The 27,970-nt window shown below is 44.2% G+C and overlaps 1 protein-coding gene across 2 annotated transcripts; it reads right to left on the reverse strand.

The window, feature by feature from the left end:
- Positions 1 to 602: 602 nt before the first annotated feature.
- On the reverse strand, positions 603 to 27,850 carry TRAF3IP1 (TRAF3 interacting protein 1). 2 transcript variants are annotated; one of them, XM_063399993.1, is made up of 14 exons: positions 27,625 to 27,850; positions 26,996 to 27,064; positions 24,772 to 24,933; positions 23,791 to 23,931; positions 23,053 to 23,658; positions 22,318 to 22,395; positions 17,893 to 17,968; positions 14,081 to 14,162; positions 13,756 to 13,839; positions 13,326 to 13,434; positions 12,783 to 12,819; positions 12,181 to 12,254; positions 2,464 to 2,687; positions 603 to 1,027 (listed from the first exon to the last, which is right to left on the reverse strand). In XM_063399993.1, the coding sequence occupies exons 1-14, from the start codon at positions 27,745 to 27,747 to the stop codon at positions 862 to 864; spliced, it is 2,031 nt and encodes a 676-aa protein (XP_063256063.1). In that variant the 5' UTR covers positions 27,748 to 27,850; the 3' UTR covers positions 603 to 861. The 2 variants fall into 2 exon arrangements, with proteins under 2 accessions (XP_063256063.1, XP_063256065.1); XM_063399995.1 differs by having other exon boundaries at positions 13,326 to 13,428; positions 27,625 to 27,849.
- Positions 27,851 to 27,970: the final 120 nt, after the last annotated feature.

Consider the following 27,970-nt stretch of genomic DNA (forward strand, 5'->3'; position numbering starts at 1 on the left):
AAGGCCAGTAACACTTCATCCACAACCCAAACACCATCATAAAATCCTTGGCAACAGCCTTGCAGGGGACTAAAGCCTCTGCACCCAGCACAGTCACACAGTTGTGTCTGCACTAACACTCTTTGCAGATTTAGGAATCACTAACGCTGGACTCTCGTGGGCAGAACACTCTAGGGGTCATTGGGAAAACGCTCCAGACATCTGCAGTTCACTAAAGAAAAATCAGTGGAATTATTCCTGTAGAAAAAGCTATGAGTACATGCTTTGGGGAGGAAACAGGTACTTAAATTAATCCTTTCCAAATGAACATATGCAATAAAAATGGAATTAACACCTGTGCAGATAAAACACTTCAGCTCCCTTACGTGGTGATGCTTGAATTGCATTTTCCCTTGGTCCTAATCAGATTCCTGATAGTTCTGAACAGGATTCAGGAACCTTCTGACCTGCAGGAGTTTGGAACATTTAAGGGGGGAGAAGAGTTCTTTAATACCCATTTACCAGGACTGTGTTCAGAGGGATTTTCAGGGGAGATAAGGAGAAGGAGATGAAGGGAGATGTAGCCAGGGAGGAAAAGGGAAGTGAGAAACAGCAGCTCACAGTTAAACAAACAAGTTCTTTTAATAATTCTGCAACTGAGAACATTCTGAACAACTCTGAACTTGAACATTCAAGTGAATATAATTTTAACCTGCATAATATCAACATCTAGAAGTCAATAATGGGTTTTTTTATATAACTTTTAGGGTTCTGGTCCCTAAACATTTTATATCTCAACAAGGCATATCTGCTATTTGGGTTTTGGTTTTTTGGTAGCAATCAGTCAGTGACAAGGCTCTTGCCATTTCTTTTCCCTCTTCTTCACTTTCTTGAAGGCGAGGTTATGCTAAGAATCATCTCCTGGATTTTTTCATCATTTCTTAAAATCCTTGCTTTTACAGCACGGATCTTGTCTTGCTGGTCTTCAATCTGCTGGTCCAGTTCAGCCAGTTCAGCTTTTAGTGGTGCCAGAACGCCGTCTGTGATACTGGAAGAGACACAAGGAGCTGATGTTGTTGGAAACTTTCAAGCTGCTTCAGGTTCTTTAACCCTCCAAGAAAGGACATTTCAATACCTGAAAGGCTGCAAAGTATTTAATGGAATCACAGAATCCCAGGATTGTTTGGGCTGGAAGGGACCTTAAAGCCCATCCAGTCCCACCCGCTGCCCTGGGCAGGGACACCCTCCACTCTCCCAGGCTGCTCCAAGCCCCCTCCAGCCTGGCCTTTAAGTTGTTCCCACCCTTCCTGAAGGAAAGTTTGGAATGAAAAGCACAAAGACAAAGCTAATAACATGGACAGAGGGGAATATTGTTCAGAGGAGACCACCCATAATTCAACAGTAAAAATCACTTCTTGGCTCATCTGGTTTTTCTGCTAAACTCTGAAACAAGGGACAGAGAAGCTGTGGCTGTCCCTGGATCCCTGGAAGTGTTCAGGACCAGACTGGACAGGGCTTGGAGCACCCCGGGATAGCAGAAGGTGTCCCTAGGCATGGCAGGGGGTGGCAGTGGATGAGCTTTAAGGTCCTTTCCAATCCAAACTATGCCATGATTCCATGATGTAGAAAAGGAGCCATCAGGAACTGCTGACAAGGACATGCAATGCCACACTAGCAGGAAATTTCATAAATCCTACACTAATGAACACAAGTTGCATCTTAATGATAATTTTTCATAATTTTGCTTAACTTCAGGAACACTGCACAGCCAGGAAATGCCAGTCTGCAGGAGCCTGCTGTCATTCTGAATTACCCAGTCACTCGAGGGCTCACCACCTAAAGTTCAGATCTCCAAATCTTTTGGTTTTCCCCTCCTTTCCACCACATAAATCACTAAAGGCATCACTTGGAATCGCACAGGTATTCCCTCACTGAGATCCTGCAAGTGTCTGTCCCAGAAGCAAAGCAAAGGGGGATGAGCTTCCCAATCCCACGACATGTGGGACACATTGTCTTTTCCATGGCTGCTGCTCTGTAATCCTGTCCTGAAGGACTGGAAGTGCCTCACTGTGGTGATTCGGGGCTCACCTGTGATACACTGTACCAGGAGAGAACTCAGCTCAGAATCCCCCCATGCTGCTTCTGCACATAGATTCAGGGAGCAGCAAAGCTCTCTGGGCTGAATATGGCTCCAAAAATATCGATCTCTACCTCATGTTTGAGATCACAGAACACACAGCTGGAAGGGACATTCTGTTTTCAAGGGGTGTAAAGACACAGAGGCGAGACCCGTAAGGCCAAAGAAGCTATTTCAACAACTGGTGTCATTCACACCAGAACACGATGAACCCATGGCACAAAGAGCAGGCTGGGATTTAGGAATCCACTCTTGCTCTGGGTTCAATATTTACCTTGTTTGTAAGTTTTAAGGGCCCCTAAGATCTGTCTCAAGAGACAAGGCCAGCTGTCCCTGGCCACACTCACCTCTGCTCCCTCTGCAAAGCCTCCGTGAGCTCCCTGTTCTCCCGGCGCCACATGTCCAGCTCGTTCTTCATGGCACGAATGTCCTCCGGGAGGTACTCCATGATCCTGACCAGACTCACGGCATGCTGGCACACGCTCTGAATGAAAACCCGCAGCTCCTCCATTTCTTTGGCTACCAAGTCTCTCTCCCTCTTCCTGGATGTTTCCGAGACAACTGGCTTCTCCTAACAAGAGGGACAAATAGGGAAAGCATCAGAATTAGGGAAAATTGTTGCTGCAGGCTGAATGAAGGATGTTTGGAGACTGCAAACTGGGAAGTAGCCGGAGAAGTGTTTATGACAGTCTGAAATGGAAGAGAAGAATCCTGGAATCACAGAATGGTTTGGGTTGGGAGAGATCTTAGAGTTCATCCCATCCCACCCATGCCATGGACAGGGACACCTCCCACTATCCCAGGTTGCTCCAAGCCCCAGTGTCCAACCTGGCCTGGGACACTTGCAGGGATCCAGGGGCAGCCACAGCTTTCTGGGCAAGCTCTGGAAACAGCAGCAAGTTCTGCTGCTGTGTGGGAGTTCCAGGGCACAGCCTCCTCTGAGTTCTCTGCATCAGCCCCTTCAAGATGCTTCTCTCCCTCCACTGTCCATGTCTTGATTTCCACCTCCTAATGCTGCTCCTAACAAGAGCACTTCAGAGCTAAAACAGCCCATGCTTATTCCCTGCCTTGCACTCCTATTCACGCCTGTAAAGCCATACAGGCTGCAGGTGTGGCCTCCATAAACTCCACTACTCCAAAGGAATTTGGGCTTGTGCTACTTCCCTCATGTGCAGCCAGCAGAGTCTCTGTGGTGAAGCTCCTGAGGCCTCTCAACTCACTGCAAGTCAAACTCAGAGTTTGCTCCAGAAGTAAAGCCAGCAGGAGCAAAAGGATGCTGTAAAAAGAGCAAAGTGATGCCACACTGCTAATACACTGGAATAATCTTATTCCAGCAAAGCCATTAAGGAAAAGCCCACTGGAATTTTCTCCCCTGTGAAGAAAAACAACCTCCTTTTTCTTTCCAACACTCCTGCAGGTCGAATTCCCAAACCCAGACACACAGAGCTTGAAGTGGAGTTTATTTAAAACCATTTTGGTCATTTATTTTATGCCAGACAACAACAAAGGCCTTTCCCTGCCACCCCAACCAGAGGGTGAGCCAATTCCTAGGCACAATTCCTGCTAAACACAGAAGTGGCAGTGCTGGGACAGGAAATCTGTCCCGCTGTCCCCTCCTGTCCCCCTCCCAACTGCCTGGCTTCCTGTGCGAGCTGGGGGCTGTTTGCTCAGCTGGCTTTTTGGAGGCTGCAGGGCCTCCTGCCAAGCACATTTCAGCAGCCCTGGGCTGGCTGCAGGACTCGGGGACACAGAGAGATGTATTTGAGGAAAACCCTTTGCCGAAGATCCAAGGGCTGAGCCTCGCTCGGGGCTGCTGCCCGTGCTCTGCCACACACACGGCGCAGGAAAACGCCGGATTCCTGACTTTACTGGGAGTTCATGTTTGAGTGGTTTAATTAGGTTTAATCAAGAACTGGACTAAAGTGACAAACATTGCTGAACCCATGCCCTTCACTGCCAAAGTCACTTCAGGAGCACTGGCTGAGCTGTTAAAAACAACACGGCCCCCAATTCCCTCCTGTTCAGGCCGTGCCTCCCTCGCAGCAGCAGGTGTTTCATTACACCACACCACACAAACCACAGGAGGCAGAACTTGCCAGGAGCCACCCATGCATTGCTGTCCTTTAGGATGGAAGAGCTGCGATCTCACAGCTTTTCAAACCCTTCTCTCTCTATCCTGACTCTTTTCCTGCTCTGTGCTCCACCAAAGCCAGAGGGATGGCTCAATCCACAGCACTGGATTTTCCACACAGGACTGGGAAGTGAACCATGCAAGACAAGCACCTCCAGTCCATCAGCAGAGTTGTATCAGATCCAACAGCTTCCCAGGGAAAAATCATATTCTCTTGTTTTTCCTCTGCTAAGTGCTTCAAACCCTCACCACTCTCCTTCCTGCCATCCATTATCCAAAGGCTCAGCCAAGAAATAAGGAATTTATTTCACATACAGCACTCTCAGAAGGGAGAAGACTTAGCCAGGCCATTATCTGAGGGTTGGTGTGTGAAAATCTGCTTCATTTCTATTTACTAAATGCCAAGTTTTGGAATGTTTCCCAACCCAAGGCATTCTACTGGAAAAGCTGGCAGTCCCTGGTTTGGATAAGTGCACTCTTCATGGGATAAAAATTGGCTGATGGTCTGGCCCAGAGAGGGGTGGGGAATGGGGCCACATCCAGCTGGGATTGGTCACCAGTGGGGTTCCCCAGGGCTTGGAGATCTTTTCCATCCAAAATTATTCTGTGATTCTATTTCTCATCCTTGTAATGCTGGCATGACCTCTACAATACCTAGACAGACCAAGTGGCCACACTTCCCTCCACAGAGAATTACAGGATCAAAATAAAAAATAAAACAGAAATTAAAATCCCACAATTCAGTAAAGAAGCAAACCAGAATTGTATGCTTTAGATACAGAATATATCTATATACAGATCTATAAATACATAGCTGTGTAAACACAGGTCCAGCTCACAATTTGAAATATTCCAGGCTAAAATACACAGCTGCTTGAAAAGCTCAAGTCAAAACAAAAAAAAACCTTGGAATATTTTTGATGAATCAGTTCCTTAAAGTGTATTAGTAAACACTGAAAATTAATTCTAGTGTCCCTGTAATTCCAGTTCTTTGTGCAGTTGAATACTTCAAAAGTTAGACTGAAAGGAGAAAATATTATCCCATCCAAAGTCAGTCATGGAATTACAGGATTGTCATGGTTCGAGAACAGCTTTAGGATCATCAAGGCCAACTGGCACTGCAAGAACTGAAACAAAACACCACTAAAATCTATTAAATACTACTTGAAATAAAAATCTAGTAAATACTATTCAGACACCTCATCAACAGGTTTATTTAAAAACAAAAAAAAGTGGAATTTGTAAGTGTCTTTGAAACACTTACATGATACTGAAGTGGTGTTAAGAACTCCCAGGTTTCAAGAAAAATCCAAGAAGAATTTCCTCCCCTGAAAGATCTCCCAACCTGAAGGCACAGGAGCTCAAGGGGCACAATGTGTCCCTCATCCCACAAGTTAGAAAAATCACCATCCATTCTTTCTTTGTCTCATTAAAACTTGTGCTACCAAGATCCCAGAATCCTAGAGTGGTTTGGGTGGAAAGAACCTCAAAGCCCATCCAGTCCCAAGCCATGCCATGGGCAGGGACACATTCCATGATCCCAGGTTGCTCCAAGCCCATCCAAGCTGCCCTTGGACATTCCAGGGATGGAACAGCCACGATTCCGTATCCTGCAGCTCAAGGCTCAGAATTATCACTGTGACACTCTCAAGCTTTGCCAATTCGCGCTGATTTTAAATAATTCAGAGGAGAGAAACCCGTTAGTGCCAGTTCCCAGCTCCACAGTTCCAGCTGTGGGTTAAAATCTCAGGAATGGTGGCAGATGGTTCCCTACACCCAGCGATGTGGGCGGTACGAGCCCTGAGTGCCACCTTTGCTCACTCGGCACAAACGCGTAACAGGAGAGTTTCAGCTGGGAGAAAAACGCCAGAATCCAAATTGTTCCAGGCTTTTTCATTAGGCCCTACATCTCAGCGAACTCCCCTTTCATAACAGCCCCAGAATCAATAAATTATCCCCGTATAAAAGGCTGGATCACTTCTGTAGGCCCAACACGTTTCCTTTCCTTCATATTTTTCATAAGGCACCAAGATAAATGTTTACTTTGGACTCCTGGAAAAAACACTGCTTTTCCCATTACCTCAATGTGAGCAGAACACAATGTGGACTTGGGTGCAGGGACCTGAGGAATCTGAAAGTAGGAATTTTCTTTTTTAATCAAGAAGGAGGAAATTATCAACAAGACTACAGAAACCACCAGCATTTCAAGAAACAGCATTTGCTTACTTTTATATACCTTCCCCTTTGTTTCTTTTTTTTTTCATTAACAGTTTTTTAAATATGAATCAAATTAGTACAAGCATCCATCAAGCATTTTAATAGTTTCTACAGCCCCTTTTAACTCTATTATTATGTCCCACTAGGAAAACAGACCCAAGTAATCACAGTTTTATTGAGCTCCACCATTTCCCCCTACCTATTTCTACAGGACAGGGCAGAAACTTCATTTTGGACAAGTAACTGGGATATATCCAGTGCAAAACCAACAAGGTGGGGTGCTTTTTTATTGTATAAAATATATTTTTTGATCATAAAGGGTGTTTTCTTTTCCTGGTTTTTACAGAGTCTGTGTTTTAAGTAGATTGTAACTATCCACCAGGGATCCCCATAAGAAACTCTTTCACAGAAACGAGGGAAACAGTAAATGTTAAAGCATTTCAAATGAACAGGATGCTTTTTCTGCTGATGCCAGGTATGGGGTTCAGGCACAGGCCAAGAAGTTGGAGACACAATGTTCTTTATCACTGCATTTTCCAGAGTCAGTCTGACCTACTCCTGAGCTGGAAGGCACCACAAGAAAATAAAAAGAACGGCTCTTTCAAGAAAGCTTTTTTCAATCTTCTTTCTCTTTTTTTTGGAGGAAGGTGGTTTTCCCTTCAGTTCACATTCGATCCTTCCAAAAAGTGCTGGACTTTTCACCCACCCCAGCCCACACACCCACCCTGCTTTCCTGGCAAGAAGTCAGTTTCCCAAATCTCCTGTATTTTGGGCAATATTCAGCACACAAAGCAAAATCATGGAATGGTCTGACCTAGAAGGGACCTCAAAGCCCATCCCATTCCACCCTTGCCATGGGCAGGGACACCTTCCACTGTCCCAGGCTGCTCCAATGCCCAGTGGCCAACATGGCCTTGGAGACCCTTCCAGGGATCCAGGGGCAGCCACAGCTGCTCTGGGCACCCTGTGCCAGGGCCTCACCACCTTCACAGGGAACAATTCCTGCCCAATATCCCATCCACCCCTGCCCTCTGGCAGTGGGAAGCCATTCCCTGTGTCCTGTCCCTCCACCCCTTGTCCCCAGTCCCTCTCCAGCTCTCCTGGAGCCCCTTTAGGCTGTGGCAGGGGCTCTGAGGTCTCCCTGGAGCCTTCTCCAGATGAGCACCCCCAGCTCTCCCAGCCTGGCTCCAGAGCAGAGGGGTTCCAGCCCTGTGAATCCTGAGCCAGAGCAGACAAGCCAGGAAACAATTCCAGCTGTAATCAGTGACAGCAGAGCACATTCATTCACCCACAATGCCACCCTGCTGCCAAGTTCTGCCCAGCGCTCCCTTTCTCCTCACACTCCCCGTGTCCAGAACCTCTTCCTCCCGAAAGTGCAGCCTTTCCTAGTGAAAAAGGACTTGGAATCAACCTACTCCTTGTGTTAAACAACCTTCCTCCCCCCTAGGCTGTGACCCAGCACCTTGAAGGATGTGGCAGGCCCTGTGCTGTGTCCTTTATACACTGCACCCTCTCCCATGCAGCTTCCTCACCACTTTTCCACAGCCTTTATGTCCACAGATCCATCTGCTGTCTCACTGGGATATACAGTGCACCCACAGGAAATTAATTCTGTGGTTTGGGGCATGAACGAGCCCTGACACCAGGACTATCCCAAGAGTGGCCAGAGCCCTGTTCCTGTGTTCACAGCTTGTAGCATGACTGCTTGGGGCCACATTTTTCTTCCCTGAGAGCTGGGAGCAGTGGAAGGACCCTGGAGCACACACTCTCTCCATCTGAGCTCCCATGCTGCTCAGCTGCTGGGTTAAAAATCCTGGTCTTGAGGAACGGTGTGCTTGCACCAGAGATCTCCCACGGAATTAGCGTCACCTCACCATCAACAGAGATGTCACAGAGGTGAAAACCCTTCCATAGGTAACTCCTCCATTTCCCTGCCAGCACTCCTGAGGACACACCAAGCTGGCAGGATGCTGTGGTGGGAATGATGAGCCTCCTCCAGCACCTCATTGATGGCATTTCTGACTCCAGCTGCTTAACACAGCACAATAATTGCATGGACTGGAGGGCACACCCAGAGCTGTAATGTAAAAATGTCGTTTTTTAATGTAAAAATCAATGACCTGCAGCTCTTCAAACAAACAGAATCTGTTTGTTCTGTTCGGATCTGTCCTGAGCTAATGTGCATAATGTACCACACTGGTAATTCAAGTTAATATTGCCCAGGTGCTGAGCCATTCAATACCACTTGTTCCTCCCAGAAGCCTCCAAGCTGCTGCTTTTCTGAAGCCCTTTTGGTAGTGCAAAGATGGGGATTCTGTTATCCCACTTGCTTCAGCTATTTAATAACCTGCCTACGTTTTTCCACACGTCAAATAAATGAAGTGGAATACAAAATGGAACATCTGTTTCTTTCTCTGGTTAACATTAGAGGCTTAGATTCTAAACAAATACATTTAGGAAGTTTTTTTTAGGAATTTGTTAGGCTGAACACAGCTAATCAAGGCAGTAAAAATCTTGTGTATTTCCAGAATGACCTCTTTGTTTGACCTCAAAATTGTGTATATTATTTTAAGTTTCTGCACATGCAAAACCTAGATGATGAAAGTCCCAGTTTTCTTTCCTTCTCCCTTCTTTTCCTTTATTAAAACGCCTTAAAAAGCAAATGCATGTTTGGGAAACACAGCACAGAAAGGGTTCTGGAGGAATGTTTTTAACATAAATAAATGTTCCCCAGCCATCAGCAGCTGGAAGGTGTGAAACATCCCTGAGAGGGCACCAGTGCTACATTTGGATTAAGTATTAATCCACCAACTTCACCTCATTTCTGGTTGATTAATCCCCAATAATCAGGTAGATCCATTGATTTTTTTTTTTTTTTGCTGAATACTGGAGTTAATAATGTATTAACCAAAAGTTCCAGCACTCAGCCTGCTATTTTTTCCCTCTTCATTTTCCCAACTGGCAGAAGATCAAGGCTTTAAAGACTAATGAATAGAAGTGGGAAAATATTTCATTTCTTTTGGATGTATTGAACCATTTAATCAAATGAGGGAAGATGAACATTCCAGTGACTGACAGAGGGAAAATGGAACTTCCCAAAGCAAGTTTTCTGTCAAGTATTCCCTGGATTTTTTGACACCTTACTCCAAAAATATGGCAGTACCTTTAATTTTACTCTGTGAAGCACAACACTGTTTGGAATACAGTTGCATCCTGATGCAGAAGATATTTCTCCTGGAGAATTTGATGGAAAACAAATTAAATAGACAGAAACATTCCCAGAGGCAAGGCCACATTGGAAATTTGGGTTTTTTTACTTTTACTGTCACAGCAACTTCATTCTCTAAAATCATTCCCCAGGATTCAATCTTGTCTCCAGCTCTTGTTCTCTGAACTGTCAAGTGCCTGTCACACACCACAAACATTTTTAATCATCTTTTCCATTCAACTCTGCTGTCAGGAAAACCACACTTCCCTCAGATCACAATTTCAGGAGAACTAGAATCCTCTCTGGATCACGATTTCAGGAAAACCACACTTCCCTCTGTATAAGTTTCAGGAGAACCCCATTCCTCTCTGGATGACAATTTCAGGAAAACTACACTCCTGTCTGGATCACAATTTCAGGAGAACCACACTCCTGTCTGGATCACAATTTCAGGAGAACTAGACTCCTCTCTGGATCTTCCACACCATAATCTGAAAAGCAGTAGCAGCAAAGGAACCTCCTGCAGTAGCAGCCAGCTGCTTGGACAGACGATCCCATGGTGTTCCAGGAGCTTGGGCAGGTTTCCATGTGATGGACTAGGAAGTCAGCAGGTTTTTTCCAGAATTAGCTGTCTATTCTCGGCACTGCTAATGCAGAGCAGGGCTTCAAAAGTGCAATAAAAGCCAAACAAGCACTGAATGAATGTTTCAGGGGCTGAAAACCAGTGATGGGACTCAATGGTGATTGTAGAGGGTCACAATTGGCCTTTTAAAAATATTTAAGGGGTTAAAAAGGGACTGTTTTAGCTTGTTTCTCTCAGTCAGGGTAAAAAGCCAGCCAGAAAATTTAGCACAGCCACAAGAGGAAGCTTCCTGAGCTTGAAATCCATGTGACTGTGTGAATCCTCACCCATTATCCTGTTCCATGCCCAGTGCTGGACAGGACACACCACCAAACAGGGCAGCCCATGGTGAGGGAGTGTTGAGAGACAGCATTAATGAATTCCTAATGCTCTTCCCAAACTGAGCCTGGGAACAGATGATCCAACAGCACCATCTAGTTACAAACCCAGGAACAAGGACAGCTGCATGGCCTGGGCTCAAGTGCCAGCTCAGGAGTGAGCTTTGGAGCTGCTGCAGAAACAGCAGAATCAACCTGGAACCCTTCTTTGTCTCCAAACAATTCTCTAAAGGCAGAATTTTGCCAAGCAGGCAAATTTTTCCATGGAATAAACTCATGCCAAGCAGGCAGTGGTGTTTCAGTGACCACAGAGACCACAGGAAGCACATTTCTAATAAATGGATGCAATTCAGCAAGTTGGGTAAAGGTAAAACCACTCCTAACAGATTATGGGCAGCAATCTAAAGATGTTCTCCTCTTTTTAGAAGGATTCGCTTTCTTCAGTTACAGAATGAATCCAGAGGAATTTGGGCTGGAAGGGACCTTAAAGCCCATCCAGTGCCACCCCATGCCATAGCCAGGGACACCTTCCATTATCCCAGGTGGCTCCAAGCTCCATCCAGCCTGGCCTTGGACACTGCCAGGGATCCAGGGGCAGCCACAGCTGCTCTGGGCACCCTGTGCCAGGGCCTGCCCACCCTCCCAGGGAACAATTCCTTCCCAATATCCCACCTAACCCTACCTGGGCTCATCAACCACAGCCCCTGCAATACATGACAGGAATTTTCTCCCAGGCCTGGATCTCAGCCAATCCCAAACTTCAGAAAGGAGGATATTCCCCCAAGAGTCAGATCTGCCATCTCAACTTTCTCAGTGTGCTGGAAAAGAATCACCTAATTTCACTGCCAAAATCCCTTCCATCACTGCCAAAAGAGGCAGACAGGAGTCTGCCTCAAGAGTCTTCAAGAGTCACCATTGATTTCACAGAGCTCTGTGAACAGCTGGTCTCAAATGCAATGGACCATCCCTGAAAAGAATACAAGTAGGAAACCCCTACAATACTGAATTAAGATTAAAATAAACGTGATTGGAAGATATAAGAGCTCATTAAATGCATTCACCTCCCAAAAACATCACGTACTTGTCTAATTTTATGAGACTTTTATCACTTCAGTGTCTCAGTGCCTCTCCCCAACACATCAAAATGGATTTAGAAATTTTCCATGGAGCCAAGGGATTAGAAGAGTCCATTTCAGTGTCCTGCCTTTGCTGCCTCTCATACCAGGAGCTCTGCAAGGCAGACAAAACCAGAGCTCTCTGTTGTAACAGGGAGACACTCAAATTTCGAGGTTCAAGTTTTTGCTTCTGGTTTGTGATCACTTCTATATCCTTCCCACACACTTTCTAAGTGATCAAAATGGGGAAAAAAAGCCCTACAAAACCCAGCAAAACAAAAACCTATCGTCCCTTTCTCAGCTGTGGAAAAAATCACGTAAGCAAGACAAGACATGACATTGATCATACATGGAATAAAACATTTGAAGCAAAGAAAAAGGTCACAATTGCAACATTTAAGCTCCCATTCTCTGAAGGCCATTGCCACCTCACCTTGTCTGTGGTCTGTGATTTCTGTGATGCCTCATAATCCTTCTTTGTTTCTAGGATTCTTTTCACCAGCCCACCTATAAAAAACCGAGGAATTTTCTAAGCATTGATGGACACTAAACAGTTTTAAACATTCAGACAATAAAATAAAACCCAACTGTTTTGCTTTTTAATGCAGACAATTTTTAGAGCAACAGCATTTTATTTTGTGTTTTAAACACTGACACACAAGGTATTTGTTATTTGACCTTTTTTCTCCCAAGCTTTTCTAGAACTTGTCTTTAAATCCAGCCTCATATCTCGGAGCTGACAAGCTGTACCTGACACTTGAAGAAACGTTAATTTATGAGCTTTATGCAGAATTTTCTGCATAATATCCTGCTGACATTGAGGATGCATAGAAAATGTGTCCTTAACACAGTTGTAAATCCAGCTGCACAGGAAAACAAGCCTGGGTAAATAAGTTGGTTTTCCTGCAAACGTTGCAAACCCCTTCCTTCAGGAGGGATTTTATTGCTCTCTTCAGCATTTCAAGTGTTCAGCACTTGGTTAAAACCCAAGGGTTGATTCTGGATCTGTATAAATATAGATAAAAGCAAACGTACCATGCTTTTGATCTTCAACCAGCTCCACTTCTGGCTCCTACACATGCAGGAAGAGAACTTTAGTTGCAAAAAGCTGGCATTGCTGTCATATGGAACTATTCAAAAATATTCAGCTGGAGGGTATTTCAACAAGTCAGGGAATCATGCAATGGTTTGGGTGGGAAAGGACCTTAAAGCTCATCCCATTCCACCCCCTGCCATGGGCAGGGACACCTTCCACTAGCCCAGGTTCCTCCAAGCCCCAAAGTCCAACCTGGCCTTGGACACTGCCAGGGATCCAGGGGCAGCCACAGCTGCTCTGGGAATTCCAGCCCAGCCAGGAATTTCTTCCCAATATCCCATCCACCCCTGCCCTCTGGCAGTGGAAGCCATTCCCTGTGTCCTGTACCTCCATCCCTTGTCCCCAGTCCCTCTCCAGCTCTCCTGGAGCCCCTTTAGGCCGTGGCAGGGGCTCTGAGGTCTCCTTGGAGCCTTCTCTTCTCCAGGCTGGACATTCCAAACAAAATATGGAAAAAGGTTCCATAAGTTGCAACAGGAACAGACCTTTGGCATCTCTGGCAGGGGCACTGCTGCCTCCACCACGAACTGCTCGTCCTCCTCATCAGAAACCTGCTGCTCCCTGATCACCTTCAGGGCTGCTTTAGTGCTGCCACTCATGTCAGGGACACAAGGAAAAGGGGAATGAATGGAAATACTGAGATCTATCTAGAATAAACAAAACTCAACTAAAAACCATCAAAAGATCACAGAATCCCAGAATCACTGAGGCTGGAAAAGCTCTCCAAATCCAACCTGTGAGCAATCCCCACCCACGGCACGTGGAGTGCCACGCCCAGGCCTTCCTTGGACACTCCAGAGATGGGAACTCCACATGTCCCCACCATGAGGTGACCACCCCAAACCAGTGATGCCAGAGGAGCTGGGAAGGATGTGCTCCCAGGAACATCCCCTCTGCATCTCCCTCATCCCTCACCTTTCTGGGATTAAGAGCTCGGTGCTCTCCCGATGTTTCACTCGCGGAGGTGCCGGCCTCACACTGCCAGGACGGGGAACCTGCCTGGAATAACAGTGGGAATGGGGAAAAATCATTTTCACAAGTGACACAGCAACAACAGCCTTTGCTGAGCGAAAAAAAAATAAAAAATTCAAACATTCAAATTAAAAAGCAAGTTCACCTAATCCATAACACCATCCTTATGGAATGCACAGAGGAAATGCAGTGTTCTCCTCAAAAATTTTACTAACATTCCATGGAAGCAGTTTATAGATGAAGAACGGAATAAAGGATAGAAATACACCTTTGGGCAGGCTGAGGTGGGACATCAGGAGGTGCTTCCCCATTTTCAGGTTTTTCAGGATCCACGTTCTCCGCTTCTCCTTCTATTAAATAAAACAACATAAAACTGGGGCTTAACTGGGTTAGGAAAACATCATTTTTTAATGACAGTATTTAGAATCTTAGCACTGCATTGAAAAAAACAGTTACATTTCTTTATTTTTTAAAGTTTCTCAATATTGTGAAATTCCCCCCTCTGTGAAAATGACATCAGCTCACTCGATGCTTTTCTTTCCCTAAACTCTTATCTTCTCCTACTGAATTCTTGGTTGAGGTGACTATTCCTTGACTAGAGTCTACTCAAAGCATCTAAACTCTACCCAATTATGTTTAAAAATTCTATAGTGCATCACAAAAAGGGCAAAAAGCATTAGAGAAGGGCTTGATTTATTAAAAAGCACTTTCTTGCATTAAAAGTTTTCAATTTTGTTTGATGTTGCTCTTCTGTCACTGGAATGTTACTGAGTCTCTGTTAAATTAATCTGTAAATGACAAATACACTGGTATTTCAGAAAATTTCTACTTATTCTGCAATCTGATCAAGTTAATTAGGCATGAAGCAAACAACAGGAATTACATCCAGAACCTGGGAACTACTCCCAGGGCCAGGAAAATTGGGATACAGAGCCTCATTGCTCTGCAACAATATAACTGAAGCAGACAGAAACAATGCTCTAAAAGATCCAGGAAAATCAGTTTATTTCAGCTAATAAACAATGTTTTATAATCCTGGACTCATAGAATGGCTTGGATTTGGGATCTTAAAGGTCTTGAACCTAAATAATGATGGGTTTACGGTGCCTTGGTGAATAAAGCTGAAAATCAAGATCAGTCAATAAAATAAAGGTTGAGCTCGATGATATAGGTTGGACTTGATGATTTTGGAGATCTGTTCCAACCTTCATTATTTTTCTGATTCAGAATATTTGGTTCTTACACCACCAGGGGATCCAGTCCAAATCAATAATGAACCTGGGGGTACGCCTCTTACATCCATCCCAATTATAACATCAATTTATTTTCCATCCCAGATGCATTCCAAAGGACAAGACAGCTCCAAGAGATGAAAGGGAATTTGCATGGAAGTTCTCCCAGCTGTGGAAGGTCACACAAATGTCTTGGCCACTTATCCATATTTCATTAGGCTGCCACAGCCACGAGGCCCTGAAGGCCAAAGGTGGGCTGGGAACTCCTCCCACATCCATGGGATCCATCCTCCCAACCAGCTGAAGCACGTGGATCTGGAGGGAACAAAAATGCAGTTTTTACTGCAATTTCAGCTCCTACTCCTGCATTTTGCTTCCATGGCTCCATGTGTATTGTAGCTGGATACAAATCCATGTCTTGGGAGCTATATCCAGCTTGGGGGGGAAATGGAGAAGTAAGAATGCAGGGATGGAAATTTTCCTCTGGAATTCTGTAAAATGCAAACAATTGAGACTCCCAAATAGCTGCACATCAAGGCAACATGCAAAGATTCACTTCTTACAGAGAACAAGTCACCAAGGGATTCAGGTGCAGCATCTGCCTCTTGGAAAACGGAAGAACAGGAAAAACAAAATCTAAGTAATTGCTTTATCAGGGGATGGACATTTTTCAAGGCAAAGTATGACTCAGATGTGATTAAAACACAAGGCAGCAGTTCAATCAAGTGTAAATCACCCTCCTTACATCATTTAGCTGCATGGATTTCACCCAAACACTCCAGCTGGGCTTTCCATGGCAGCCACACTTTAACTTTCCTTATCTTTCTATTTTTCTGCAAAGCCTGGTTCATTTTTCTCCTGCAGCTCAGCAGCACCATCCTCTGAAATCCATCTGCCACACTCCTCGTGTCCACAGCCCCCGTAACAAACCAGTTTATGGTCAAATGAAACCCAAGAGCCAATAAAAATTCAAAATAAAAAGCCATGCTAAATACCTGCTAGGATTTCTTTAAGAGCTACCCAGTTTAATAAACCCTCTTCAGTGTCAATAAATCACATTCAAGGTGCACAAAGACTTTTTAAATGAGTGCTGACTGAACTCCTGAAAGCTGAAACATTCAGTATAAACTATCATTTCACGGAGAAGAGACATTCCCTCCTGTTGTACATTGATTTATTTCTAATTAATAGAAGATAAAACAGAAAGCTCTGATCATCATCACTGGTGTGCAACATGCATCAAGCACAGCTCCAGAAAGTTCTCCTACCCTCTGCATTATTCACTTATGGCAGTCCCACTGAGTCAGAAAATAAAGAGGGGTAATGTCCCCAAATATTCCTGGCTCTGGTAAACTAAAATTCAAGTGCTGCATCAGGGAAAGAAGAGTATTTTAAAATATTCACCCTAAAGTCATTCCCTGTATTAAACTTATAAGGAAAACTGGATTCTGGTTTTAAAGGGACAATTCCATAAATGGGGTGTGTCTGGTCCTTGCAGTTTAGTGCCATATAAAACAAATACTGAAATCTTGGGAAAAAAAAGAAGTTATAGGATCAGCTAAGGATCACTGAGTAGTAAAATAAGGCTGCAGTTTTAATGAAATCCAGACAGGGTTTTTTTTCAGCTGCCAAATTATTCAAACTTCACAGCACGGGAGATGTGACATAAAAATTCCAATTTTCTAGCACCAACTTGAATGAGGCTCCTAAATTAACACACATTCAGATCCCAAGTGCCAGGGTTTTTCCAAGATATTTACGGTGCCCAAACAGGGCTATTCATTATCCTGAAAGCAGGACTGATGTAACTCCAGTATTTTGCCTCAGACACATGGAAACCTAAAACAGAAATCCCAAAAAAAAAAAAAGGGTGCTTGGGAAGACACTCAGCAATGCATGATCTCATTATATAAATTAATAATAATGAGGTTGGCAAATGAAGTATATGAAGATTTCATTAGTCTAAACAGCACCAATTTTTAACCAGAACTGGCTGTTTTTAACAGGCATCAATTCACAGGTGTCACTGAATTTTCTGAACAGAGACATTAAAGTGATTTATGTACAGTGACTTCTTCTTTGGGACTAAGATACCAGGGTCACAAAGCACTGAAAGGGAATTAGGGTCAATCACTGAAATAAGAGGAGGGGGACAGGTACTGAAATACAGACAGAAATTGCAGTTCCACTGCTGTTGTCTGAGCTCTGGGTACCAAGCACTTTTATTCCTTATCCAGGAGTTTCTCCAGGCTCTTCCTCTTGGTTTCCTACATAAAGGGATGGCAGTGCTAAGCTAAGATTCCTTTCTTCCTGATGCGCAATATTTGGGGTATTCTGAAGATAATCCACATTCCAGTCAGTGTGTAAATATAATATTTAAAGGTTGAACTACAAGAGTTGGTGACATAATGCAAGGAAGCACCTCCACAGAGAAATAATTTATTTGGAAAGCCTGGGCCAGCTGCATATTAAACCAAATAAAAATCATTTCAAGGCTCAAACCTTCACTTTACTCAGCTGTAAACACTTAGCAAATGTTAAATGTCAGGAATAGTTGCATACAAGTCCAAATGCTCATTTAGAGAGTAATTACACAGAAATTACCAAAAGCAGGCTGAATTTGTACCTGCAACTGTGCATGGGGAACGAGAGCAAACTGAAGAGAATCTCACTTCCTGTAGCCCAAATCCAGGCAGGAAAATTGCCTCTTGCATTCACAAATGCAGGCTGGGAGTACAAAACCAAACCTTGACAATAATAAACAGGGATATTTAAGTATTTCTGCTATTCCTACTCAATAACCCTGCAGCATATTTGATAGAAATACCAATATCCTCCCTGTGGTTACCTTCTCCTCCAGGCTTGGAGTGATGCCTTGATCCTTTTGCTGAAGGCTGCTTTGATATCCTTGCAGGAGTTTCATTCTGGAAAAACAAAATAAAACAAAAAAAAGGCCAAAAAATTTATATAACAGTACATTTAAAAATTATATCATTATATCTAAAATTTATTTCCTTGTGCTGCTTTTCTAAGTATTATACAGAGCAAATATTGACCTAAGAATTGATCCACATATTTATGCTGAATTTATTTCCCTCAAAGCCTGTGGATATTTTTTCCTGGGTAAGTGCCAGCTGTTTTCTTTCACAAGAACCTATTTGATGAAAAAACAATTTCCAAATGGTAACTAAGATTATCCAACCTCATGAAATAAAAAGGACGAAGATTGCTACAATCACCTCTGTGTTACAGCTGCATCAAATACACAGCTCCTCCTCAACTTGCTGCAAAATCTTTTAGATTTCATTCCCAAACAGAAGCAAGGATTTAAAAAATTGTCCTACCAGGCTTTCACAGTCCATTACTTAAATGGCAACTTCCCTGGATAAAAATCCTGCCTATTATCCAAAATCCTGAAATATGTTTAGCACCTCCCTGGATCTCCTTCCTTATGTGCTTTTTTGTTTTGCAGTTTTCATTCAAGATTTTGTGTCAGCCCTACTGGTCATCATTAAGGTTTGAAAAGACCTCCAGTGTCCATACTGATAACCTGAGAACCACAAAATCTGCCATTTTTATGCCATCAAAGAATGGTTTGAGTAGAAGGGACATTAAAGCTTAAAGCTCATCCATCCCCTTCCACCCACTGCCCTGGGCAGGGACACCTTCCACCAGAAGGAAGTATTTTTCCTCTTTAGGAAATTCTGGCATGTTCTAAGGAAAAACAGACAGAATTCCAATCTTCAAGGTTCACCCTAATTTTAATTCTTCATCATTACCTCCACAAGCCCAGCACTGTGGAAGGAGGGAAAAGAAAGCTCTCACCCCATCAGGAGCACATCTGGCACACTGCAGCCCCAGCAGCTATCTGGGTGAGGTCATTATTAGCACAGGTGGGGAGGGAGCTGGGAATAGGTGCTGAGGCTGCTGCACCAGGGGATTGGGTCATTTATTTATGCTACAAACAGAATTTTTGTGGAGCCACATGTGCAACCTGGCAGCAGGTGCAGGGTGAAAGCTGACGTTTACTCACTATGGCAGCACACAAAAACAGAAAGCCCCCAGTATTTATGATTGGGGGGTTTTCCAAAGGGAGATAAAAGAGATTATTCCCCTTCAAGACTTTGAAAAACAGCCACCAGAGCCATTAAAGGGAAATCTTGCACTTCATCTCACACCATCCTGGAAAAAACACATTACAGTGGAATCCTTGATGGATGCATGCACGCTTCCCAATCCTGAGTAATTATGTTTCCACATGGAAAGGATCCAGAGCCTTCTGCAAACCATCCAGGCTGCTGCTTTGTCCTCATTATTAACCTTTAAAGAGGACAAATTTCACTTCAAGACAGAAGAAAATGTTTGCTGGTGTTTCAAACCTCATTATAAAATAAGCCACTGTGACTTCCCCCTCTAATTCATCAGCTCTGCTGATAGTTCTGTAATAATAAATAAGAATTAAGTCTGTGAACAGCAATTTCATTCCATCAACCCTCCACAGTACTTTTCTTCTAATTAAATCCACAGTGCCAGGAGGTATCTTTCCATCTCTACAATATAAAATGTACAGGTATAATTTTATATAAATCAAACCAGATACAAGGGAAGATCTCCACTTGCTAAAGCAAATTTGAGTGCTGTGCTGGTAAGATTTATTAGGAAAATATCCATCAATTATCTTTTCCTCACCTAAAGTCTCGCAAGATGATGTTCTCTTGGTGTTAGATTCTGCAAATTAAAACTTCTCAAACACAAAGAGATGAGAAAAATCTGTGTTTTTAAAGCAGTTTAAATGCTTAATTTCTGATGTAGTGACACCAAAGAGAGAGGGACATTCCCAGCTCCAGAACAGAAATATTTGAGCCACATCCTGCAGATTTCCATGGAATGATTCTCTCTGCTCTCCTTTTTTTAATTCCACAGTTTCATTACATAACCTAAGTAAGTTCCAAGAGGAACAGAAGTTCATTAGGTAGGACTTAGAGGCTGCTTCCAGTGACCACTTCCAGAGCAATAGAGCTTGCAGGGCAAAAATCAAACCCATTCTGCAAGTGGCCAGAAGTGACAGGATATTACAGAAAGCTTTAGCCAAGAGTTCCAGCTGCCATGGGAAACATGGAAGAGACTTTTCCAAGGTGTTTGGCCTCGGGGGGAAGTGATTTACCTGTTCTGCAGCCACTTCCAGCACCAGATGCTCTGTGACCTCCTCCACCTTTTGTCAAGTCAAAATAACAATGATCTTCATTATTTAGAAGGTCCAAAAGGCCATTTTAAATGTGATTTTTCCCTGAGATGGACTGAAAGTGAACAGAACACAACTCAACCCTGATCCCAAACTGCAGGATGCAAGAGCCAGCCTTGAGGCACCTTCTGATTGCCATGTGGTAGCCAAATGTCTCTTAATTCCTACTTATCCCTGCTTTCTTCTAGCTCCAGAAAATTATGGATACCCATGTGATGACTACTGCACACTGGGTAACACAAAGAGTTTCTTTAGCAACAGAAAAATACATTTAAATAACAAAAAGGAGTCAGCCTCTAGTAGATTTGAAAGCTGGCATCAATTATTAGCAGCAAGAAAAACTGAGATTTGCATGAATAGAGAAAATCTCATTAAGCAAAGCCAGAGATTAAACTTTAGGTGACAGCTTTGCTGTACGTATAGAACGTTCAACTAATTTCATCTGCTCTCTAAAGTAAATGCAGTAAAAAGTTAAAGAGGTTAATCCTGAGGGGAAAAACACAGTGGCTGACTTGTTGGGTACTGCCTCAAACTGTTTCACTTCTATTATAGTGAATATATATTCTGTAACCATCTATAGAAAAAATACATACAAAAAGCTAAAGAGAGATGCTGAATATTTATTAATTCTGCAGCAGAGACCACAAAATACGATTCCTTCATGTGCAAAGAAAGTTTTTTGCCTTCTTTTGAATACATTTTTTTGCCTGCCAGTGACTCAAGTGGAGCCACTGCTTAAATTGGGGTAAATCCCTGGAAATAAAGGCTGGGAAACTCCTGGGAGGACTAGAAGATCAACCCCAATCCCGGAGATGCAGTTTCCAATGACTTCCTGCTGGAATTCCCTCTAAATCACTTTGTGCAACTATCTCATCTCCCAGAATTCACTGGGCACGTTTTCATGTCATCTCTCCCTTCCACAGCTTTAAAATGATGCCATTTGCCATGCTCTGCCCCGAAGTTTGTTTTTATCACCTCAGAAGCGAGCAGCCTCTGCCGTTACGCAAGCAGGCAGAGGCTGGAATGTCATTTGGATTTCAGGTAATAATTCCAAAGCCTTGGAATCCCTCCCGAAAGCACTTAGGAGGGGAAATGAAAACTTTACTGCCCTGCTGCATTATTGTGGTGCCCAAGAGCACGACGACAGTTTGGGATGAGGCTCAGAATTTCCATTAGAGACCCAATCTGCAGGAAGTTTGACTTGGCCATGAATATTGGCTGGAGGCTACAAAGAAACCCCTCCCTCCCTCTTTTATAAGCTCTCCCTCCCAGTGCCAATAACTTAAAGAGTTTGGGTGGATCGGAGACAAGGAAGAGCCATAAATTTGTCATCTCATAGAGAAGACACGATAATGTCAGTGGACCCAGAGACTCCTGCTACACTTGAGATCCTGCCTGGTTTTTCCTCAGCCTGTGCTGCTTTACGTTCATTTACTGAAGACTCCCCCTTTCAATATTTGGCCACGTGGCCCCATAATTCCCAAACTGCCTCAGGTCATCAGGAAGTAGCAGATGGAGGCACAATGGCATGTCACCAGCAGCAGCTTCTGTGCAGGGGCACTGAGCTGCTCTTCCAGCTGCAAAACATGGACCCTGAAACAACACTGGACCCTTTTTTTTTTCCAAAACAGTAACTTCTGCTAAAATTCAAAAATAAATACAAAAACCCTATCAGCTTTCCAGGAAAGATTCTGAGGAATAAAGACAACTCATGGCAGGGGTTTGGAAGAGATGAGCTCTAAAGTTCCTACCCAACCCAAACCAGTCTGTGATCCTAAGAAATGTCCAAAATACTAATACACAGAAATAAAATCTGCAAAATGAAATAAATTGAGTATACCTTTTTTTTTCCTCGAAGGTCAGAAAAATTTTTAAAAACACCCAAAAAAACCCCCAGGGAAGCATCTATTTCATATATTTCCCAGCCCTAGAACTTGCCATTTACCTACCTTTCAACCCTACATTGTGTTCGAGCAGATTCCCAAATCAAAATGCAACACTCTGAATATTCTGGCCTCCTCCACTACTAACCTCAGTGTCTGGCTGGCACTTGCTGTCTTTAGTTGGCCTCTGTGGTTTTCTAAGCGTGGATTCTTCAGGATCTGGGGGCTGGAAAGAAATGAACTAGTTTAGATTCAAGAGAAGCATTTTGGTGCCCATCAATCCTGAATTTCTACTAACAGACTAGAATGGCAGAATAGGAAATATTTAGAGGAGGAGGAAATAGAAGAATAACAAAATGAAAGGCAATGAAGAGGTGGCTCTCAAGGCAGTTTAGGACTTGAAATCCTTAGAATAGCCAGGAATCCCAGACTGGTTTGGTTTGGAAGGGACCTTAAAGACCATTCAGTTCCATCTCTGAGAAAGGCCCTCCAACACCTGAAGAGAGCCAACAAGAAAGATGGAGAGGGACTTGGGTAAGGGCCTGGAATGACCGGACACAGGGAATGGCTTCCCACTGCCAGAGGGCAGGGATGGATGGGATATTGGACAGGAATTGTTCCCTGGGAGGGTGGGCAGGCCCCGGCACAGGGTACCCAGAGAAGCTGGGGCTGCCCCTGGATCCTTGGACACCTCCAGGTCCAGGTTGGACCGGGCTTGGAGCAGCCTGGGACAGTGGAAGGTGTCCCTGCCCACAGCAGGGGTTTGGAACAAGGTCCCTTCCTGCTGAATGAGCAGGAATACAAACACGGAAGGCCCCTGGCACAAACACAGTCCCAACCACAGCGTGGGGAAAGCTCTTCCCCAAAATAACATTTTCATTACCTTTTTCTCTGCTTTCTCCTTTCCATGTTCCCTGAAATGCTCCCCATCCTTTTCTCTGCCCCGATCCCTTCCTCTCTCTCTGTCTTTCTCTCCTTCTCTGTCCCTGGCCTTATCTTTATCTCTTCCTTTCAGTCTATCCTTTTCTTTTCCTCCTTCATGTCTTTTCTCTCTTTCCTGTCCTTTATCATGCCCGAGGTCATCTCCTCGCTCTGGATCTCCTTTTCCTTTGGTTTTTTCTGTTTCTCTTCCTTGTTTGGTCATTTTGCTTTTGCTTCTTTCCCTCTCTTGGGAAAGAGCTCTTCCTCCTTCATGTCTTTTCTCTCTTTCCTGTCCTTTATCATGCCCGAGGTCATCTCCTCTCTCTGGGTCTCCTTTTCCTTTGGTTTTTTCTGTTTCTCTTCCTTGTTTGGTCATTTTGCTTTTGCTTCTTTCCCTCTCTTGTTTTTCTCCTTCCTTCGAGGTGTCTCTTTGAAGTTCTTTGTGCCTCTCTTCATTATTCTTCTGTTTATGCCTCTCCTTTTCTCTTTCTCTGCTCTCTTTCAAATCTCCTTTGGGTTTTCTTTCTCTACTGGGGCTTCTATCTTTAATTTCAATGTCTCCTCTCCTCTAAAAAGAAAGCAAACATTAAAAATTAATTCCAACACACAGTGACCTTACAAACACAAAAAATGCTAAAAAAAACCCCAAGCAAGTAAATCATGGTACTCCAGTACCCCCCCCCAAAAAAGGAAATGCTACCTCTTTATCCCTATGGCTTTTTTGTTCTTCTGCTTTGGGCTCTCTGCTTTCTTTATCTCGAGGTTTAGAGAGTGGAGGTTTCCCTTTAGCATCAGCTTTTTCCCCTGCCAAGACCCTTTTTACAGCAGCATCACTGGACAGCTGCAAGGAAAGAAAAACCATTGGATTGAGTAAATTCCTTAATTAAATAATTAATGTAGTAATTAGTATTTAAGGATGTAACAATTCAGTGTAAAAACATAGTAATTCCATGAAAGAATGCAATAATTCTGTGTAAGAACAGCCCCTGCAGTTGTTTTCAACCAGTTATCAAATTTCTCCATTATTGTATTTCCATAATCAAAAAAAGCACAGTGGAAAAATTATTTTCATTCCACACTTAAGAGATTTGACTGAAAGGAGATAAAGTCAAAGGTGAGCAACTGGTTGAATAACTACTTTGTCTGTACCCCAAAATTTTATAAGTTCTGAAGCTCCATTTTGTGCTTCAAGTTTAATAAAAGTTACTAAAAGACAAACAAATAAAGTGAACAACACTGAACATTTAAATCCTTAATATTCAGAATGCATTTGTGTGGGAAACTGGCTCAAACTCTTCCTAAAGATCATGAACTCTCTATCTGCTGTTATTAAGGGGTGACAAAGTGTTTCCACTGTGCAATTAATGACAGCAGAGGGGTAATTAAGGCACAGAATCATTTGGGTTGGACAAGACTTCCAAGGTCGAGTCCAGCCTGTGACTGATCCCCACCTCGTCACCAGGCAGAGCACTGGGTGCCACATCCAGGTGTTCTGTGGACATCTCCAGGCATGGGGACTCCCAACCTTCCTGGGCAGCCCCTTCCGAGGCCTGTCCACCCTTTCCATGGAGAAATTCCTGCCGATGTCCAGCCTGAACTTCCCCTGGCACAGCTTGAGGCCATTCCCATTCTGCCTCTCCCTGTTCCCTGTGTGCACAAAATCTGTATAATTCTGTCCTACCTTATTTAAGCAACACTTTCCAACTGCCTGAAGGAATTCATTGGTTTTCTCGGGCTCTTGTCCAGCCACAACTCGTGCTGGTTTCACTGACAGTGGCTCTCCTGTCACCATCACAACAGCATTGATGGCCTTCTGAAGGAAGTTGATTTTGGAATCCTTATCCTGGTAAAAGAGCAATTAAGACAAACTTTTATCTCCACCATTACCATATTTGTTTTAGTTCCCTAATTATACTTCACAAACAACCTGCCCCATCTGCCCTTCCACAGAGATGATGTCTTCCAATGATTATGTAAAATCAGAAGTAAAAACTAGAAAACCAAATAAATCAAGTAAAGCCAAGTAAAGCCAAGTGAAATTTCACAGAAGTCCTCACAATTAAGGAATCTTTATTATTTCAGTCCTCTTTACAGCTCTCTCTTATTGATCACTAAGATAAAAATTATTCTCCTGATCTTCTACAACTCCAAGAGAGATCACAGTGAGGAACCAGCCAAGTCTTCCTCCTGACCAGTTTTGGAAAGAGGAACTCAAAAGTTGAAACGTTTTCCCCCACATTCCAGGATTTTGATCTCCTCTGCCTGAGCTCTGGAAAACCCCATGGGCTCATGGGCCGAGAAAGAAATTTGTGAAAGAAACTCCCAGAGAGATACCAGCACATGGATGCAACAAAGACCTGCTCAGGAGCTGCTGGGACATCTGCTTTTTGGGTCAACAAGAACACTATCAAAAAACCCAACAATTCAGTTATAAATGACTTGATTTTAGTTATCCTGACAGCAGTAGGAGCAGTCACAGAAATAAACACACACATTAATCAGTGACTAAAACGTGCAGGAACTGGCTGGAGGGATGAGAAGTCAGGCTCACAGAGCTCACACTTCAGTTGCTACGTTAAACAAACACCACGGGATCAGCTGCCTAAATGGCAACACACAAACACTGCTCTGTTTGCCAACAATCAGCAACCAAAGCTCCCAAATCAGGCTGGGAGTTGGAGAACTCGGCATCAGCTCAGCCAAAAATCAGCAGAAAGCAGGAAATGGAGAGTAAAGTCACCCTTGGACTTAAGAAAATGAGTTTTCAGTAATAGTATTAGCCTCCTCTTTCAGTAATCGGCCAGTTTTATACTGCAATAAAGCTACTGTGGAATGCAAATCCTAGACAGGTGACTCCCGGGATATTAAACACGGATATTTAATGTATATATTTATATACCTGTCTTGGGTTGAAAAGGATAACCAAAAATGTGTATTCTATTTTCATCTGTTGAAAGTGTTTGGGAGATATTGTTCTTTATCTCTTGTAACTCTAGGGGGGGAAGAGGGCTGATGCCTTCTGTTAATGGGACACCTGATAATATGAGATAAGGCAGTGCCTTCCTATCTCTTCCTGCACTCATCCTCCTCCGAGGGACATCACCTGTGAATGGGCCATTCAAGGCCTCTCACATGACTGATAACATCACCTCATCCCATTGGGAGGTACACTACCCAGTGGGGAGGAGCCAACCATTCCCTACCCAGATAAAATGGGGACACAGGGACCCCAGGTCTGCCGGTTTTCCACTGAATTCTTGGAGGAAGACTGGACCCATCTCGCCAGCACTGGACCCTTTTTTCTACAGGATCATCTCTACTTCACAGAACAACATCTGTTACTCCAGGAAGACTTATCTGGATTTCCAACACCCTGACAACGGGGTGTCAGGTCATATCTCTGACTCTGTCAGGCTTTTCTAGGACTTCTGTGTGTTTGCTTGTTTGTTTTTTTGTACTATTGCATTTGTATTTTTAATATGCCTAGTAAAGAACTGTTATTCCTATTCCCATATTTTTGCCTGAAAGCTTCTAATTGCAAAATTGTAATAATTTGGAGGTAGGGGGTTTTTACATTCTCCATTCCAAGGGAAACTCCAGTTTTCCCTGACAGATACCTGTCTTTCCAAACCAAGACAATACTATATACACAAATATATAAAGCTATATATTTAGGGCCATGGATTCTGCTGAGACCACAAGACTCTTTAAAACCTAGCTGTGCACAAAACTATAGGTGTTCACCCCATGGAATGCATAATAGACTCACAGGCAGGAACTTTTACAACTTCTTCACAGAAGTAACAACAGGCCCTTGATGCTGAACACAGAAAAGACCAGAAGAACCTTGTGGCAATTTGCAAAGAACACTGAGAGCTAAATAAGTAAGGAACTCCCATGCCCACCTTGACGTTATCTGACTTCAATTCAAAATCGGTGTAAAGTCCTTTCAGAAAACCTGTCACTCTGATCACCTAAAAACCAGAAGAAATGGGGTAAGTTAAGAACATTTAAAGCCTCTGTTCAATAAATCTTGTGTGGAAATGTATTTTTCATGGAAAGGCATTGGAGTGGAGTCTCCTCCATCCCTGGAGGTGCCCAAGGAACGCCTGGACGTGGCACTCAGTGCACAGGGATAGTGACAAAGTGGGCAGTGGGTACAGGCTGGACTCAGTGATCTCGGGGGACTTTTCCAGTCTCAACAATTGTGTGAGTCTGTGATGTTTCACTGTCCCAGGCTGCTCCAGGCCCCAATGTCCAGCCTGGCCTTGGACACTTCCAGGGATCCAGGGGCAGCCACAGCTTCTCCGGGCACCCTGTGCCAGGGCCTGCCCACCCTCACAGGGAGCGATTCCTTCCCAAAACCCCACCTAACCCTGCCTCTGCCAGCATGACCCCCTTTTCCTACCACTTTCCTATTCCAAGCCCCCCAAAGGCACGCAGCGCCCCAAAAAGCCCGTGATTTACACAACACTCCGGGCATTCCCCGCAGTGCCGCCCAGTCCGGGGAGACCCCGCTCTCACACCCACCCACCTCGGAGATGATGTCGTGCAGGTAGCGGAAGGGCGGCTTGCTCAGCAGCGCGTCAGTGAGCGGCGGCTTGCGGATCACCCGCCCCAGGGTCTCCCGCGTTTGCCGCGACACCGCCTCGTTCATCGCGGCGCAGCCGGGGCCGGGGCCGCGCCTCGAACCGGGGTCTCGGCGGGACCCGCCCGCCCTCAGCCCGGCGCTCCCGGCGTGCCCCGCGCGGCGCCTGCGCGCGGCCGTTGCTAACGGCACCGCGGCCCTTGCGACCGGCCCGCCCCGCCCCGCTCCTCCCTCAGGGGATAAAAACCCTGGAAACAGCTCCAAACCCCTGCAAAGAGACCCCCTAAACCAC

Source organism: Prinia subflava, chromosome 6, assembly GCF_021018805.1.
Source record: "Prinia subflava isolate CZ2003 ecotype Zambia chromosome 6, Cam_Psub_1.2, whole genome shotgun sequence".
Classification (NCBI taxonomy): Eukaryota; Metazoa; Chordata; class Aves; order Passeriformes; family Cisticolidae; genus Prinia; species Prinia subflava.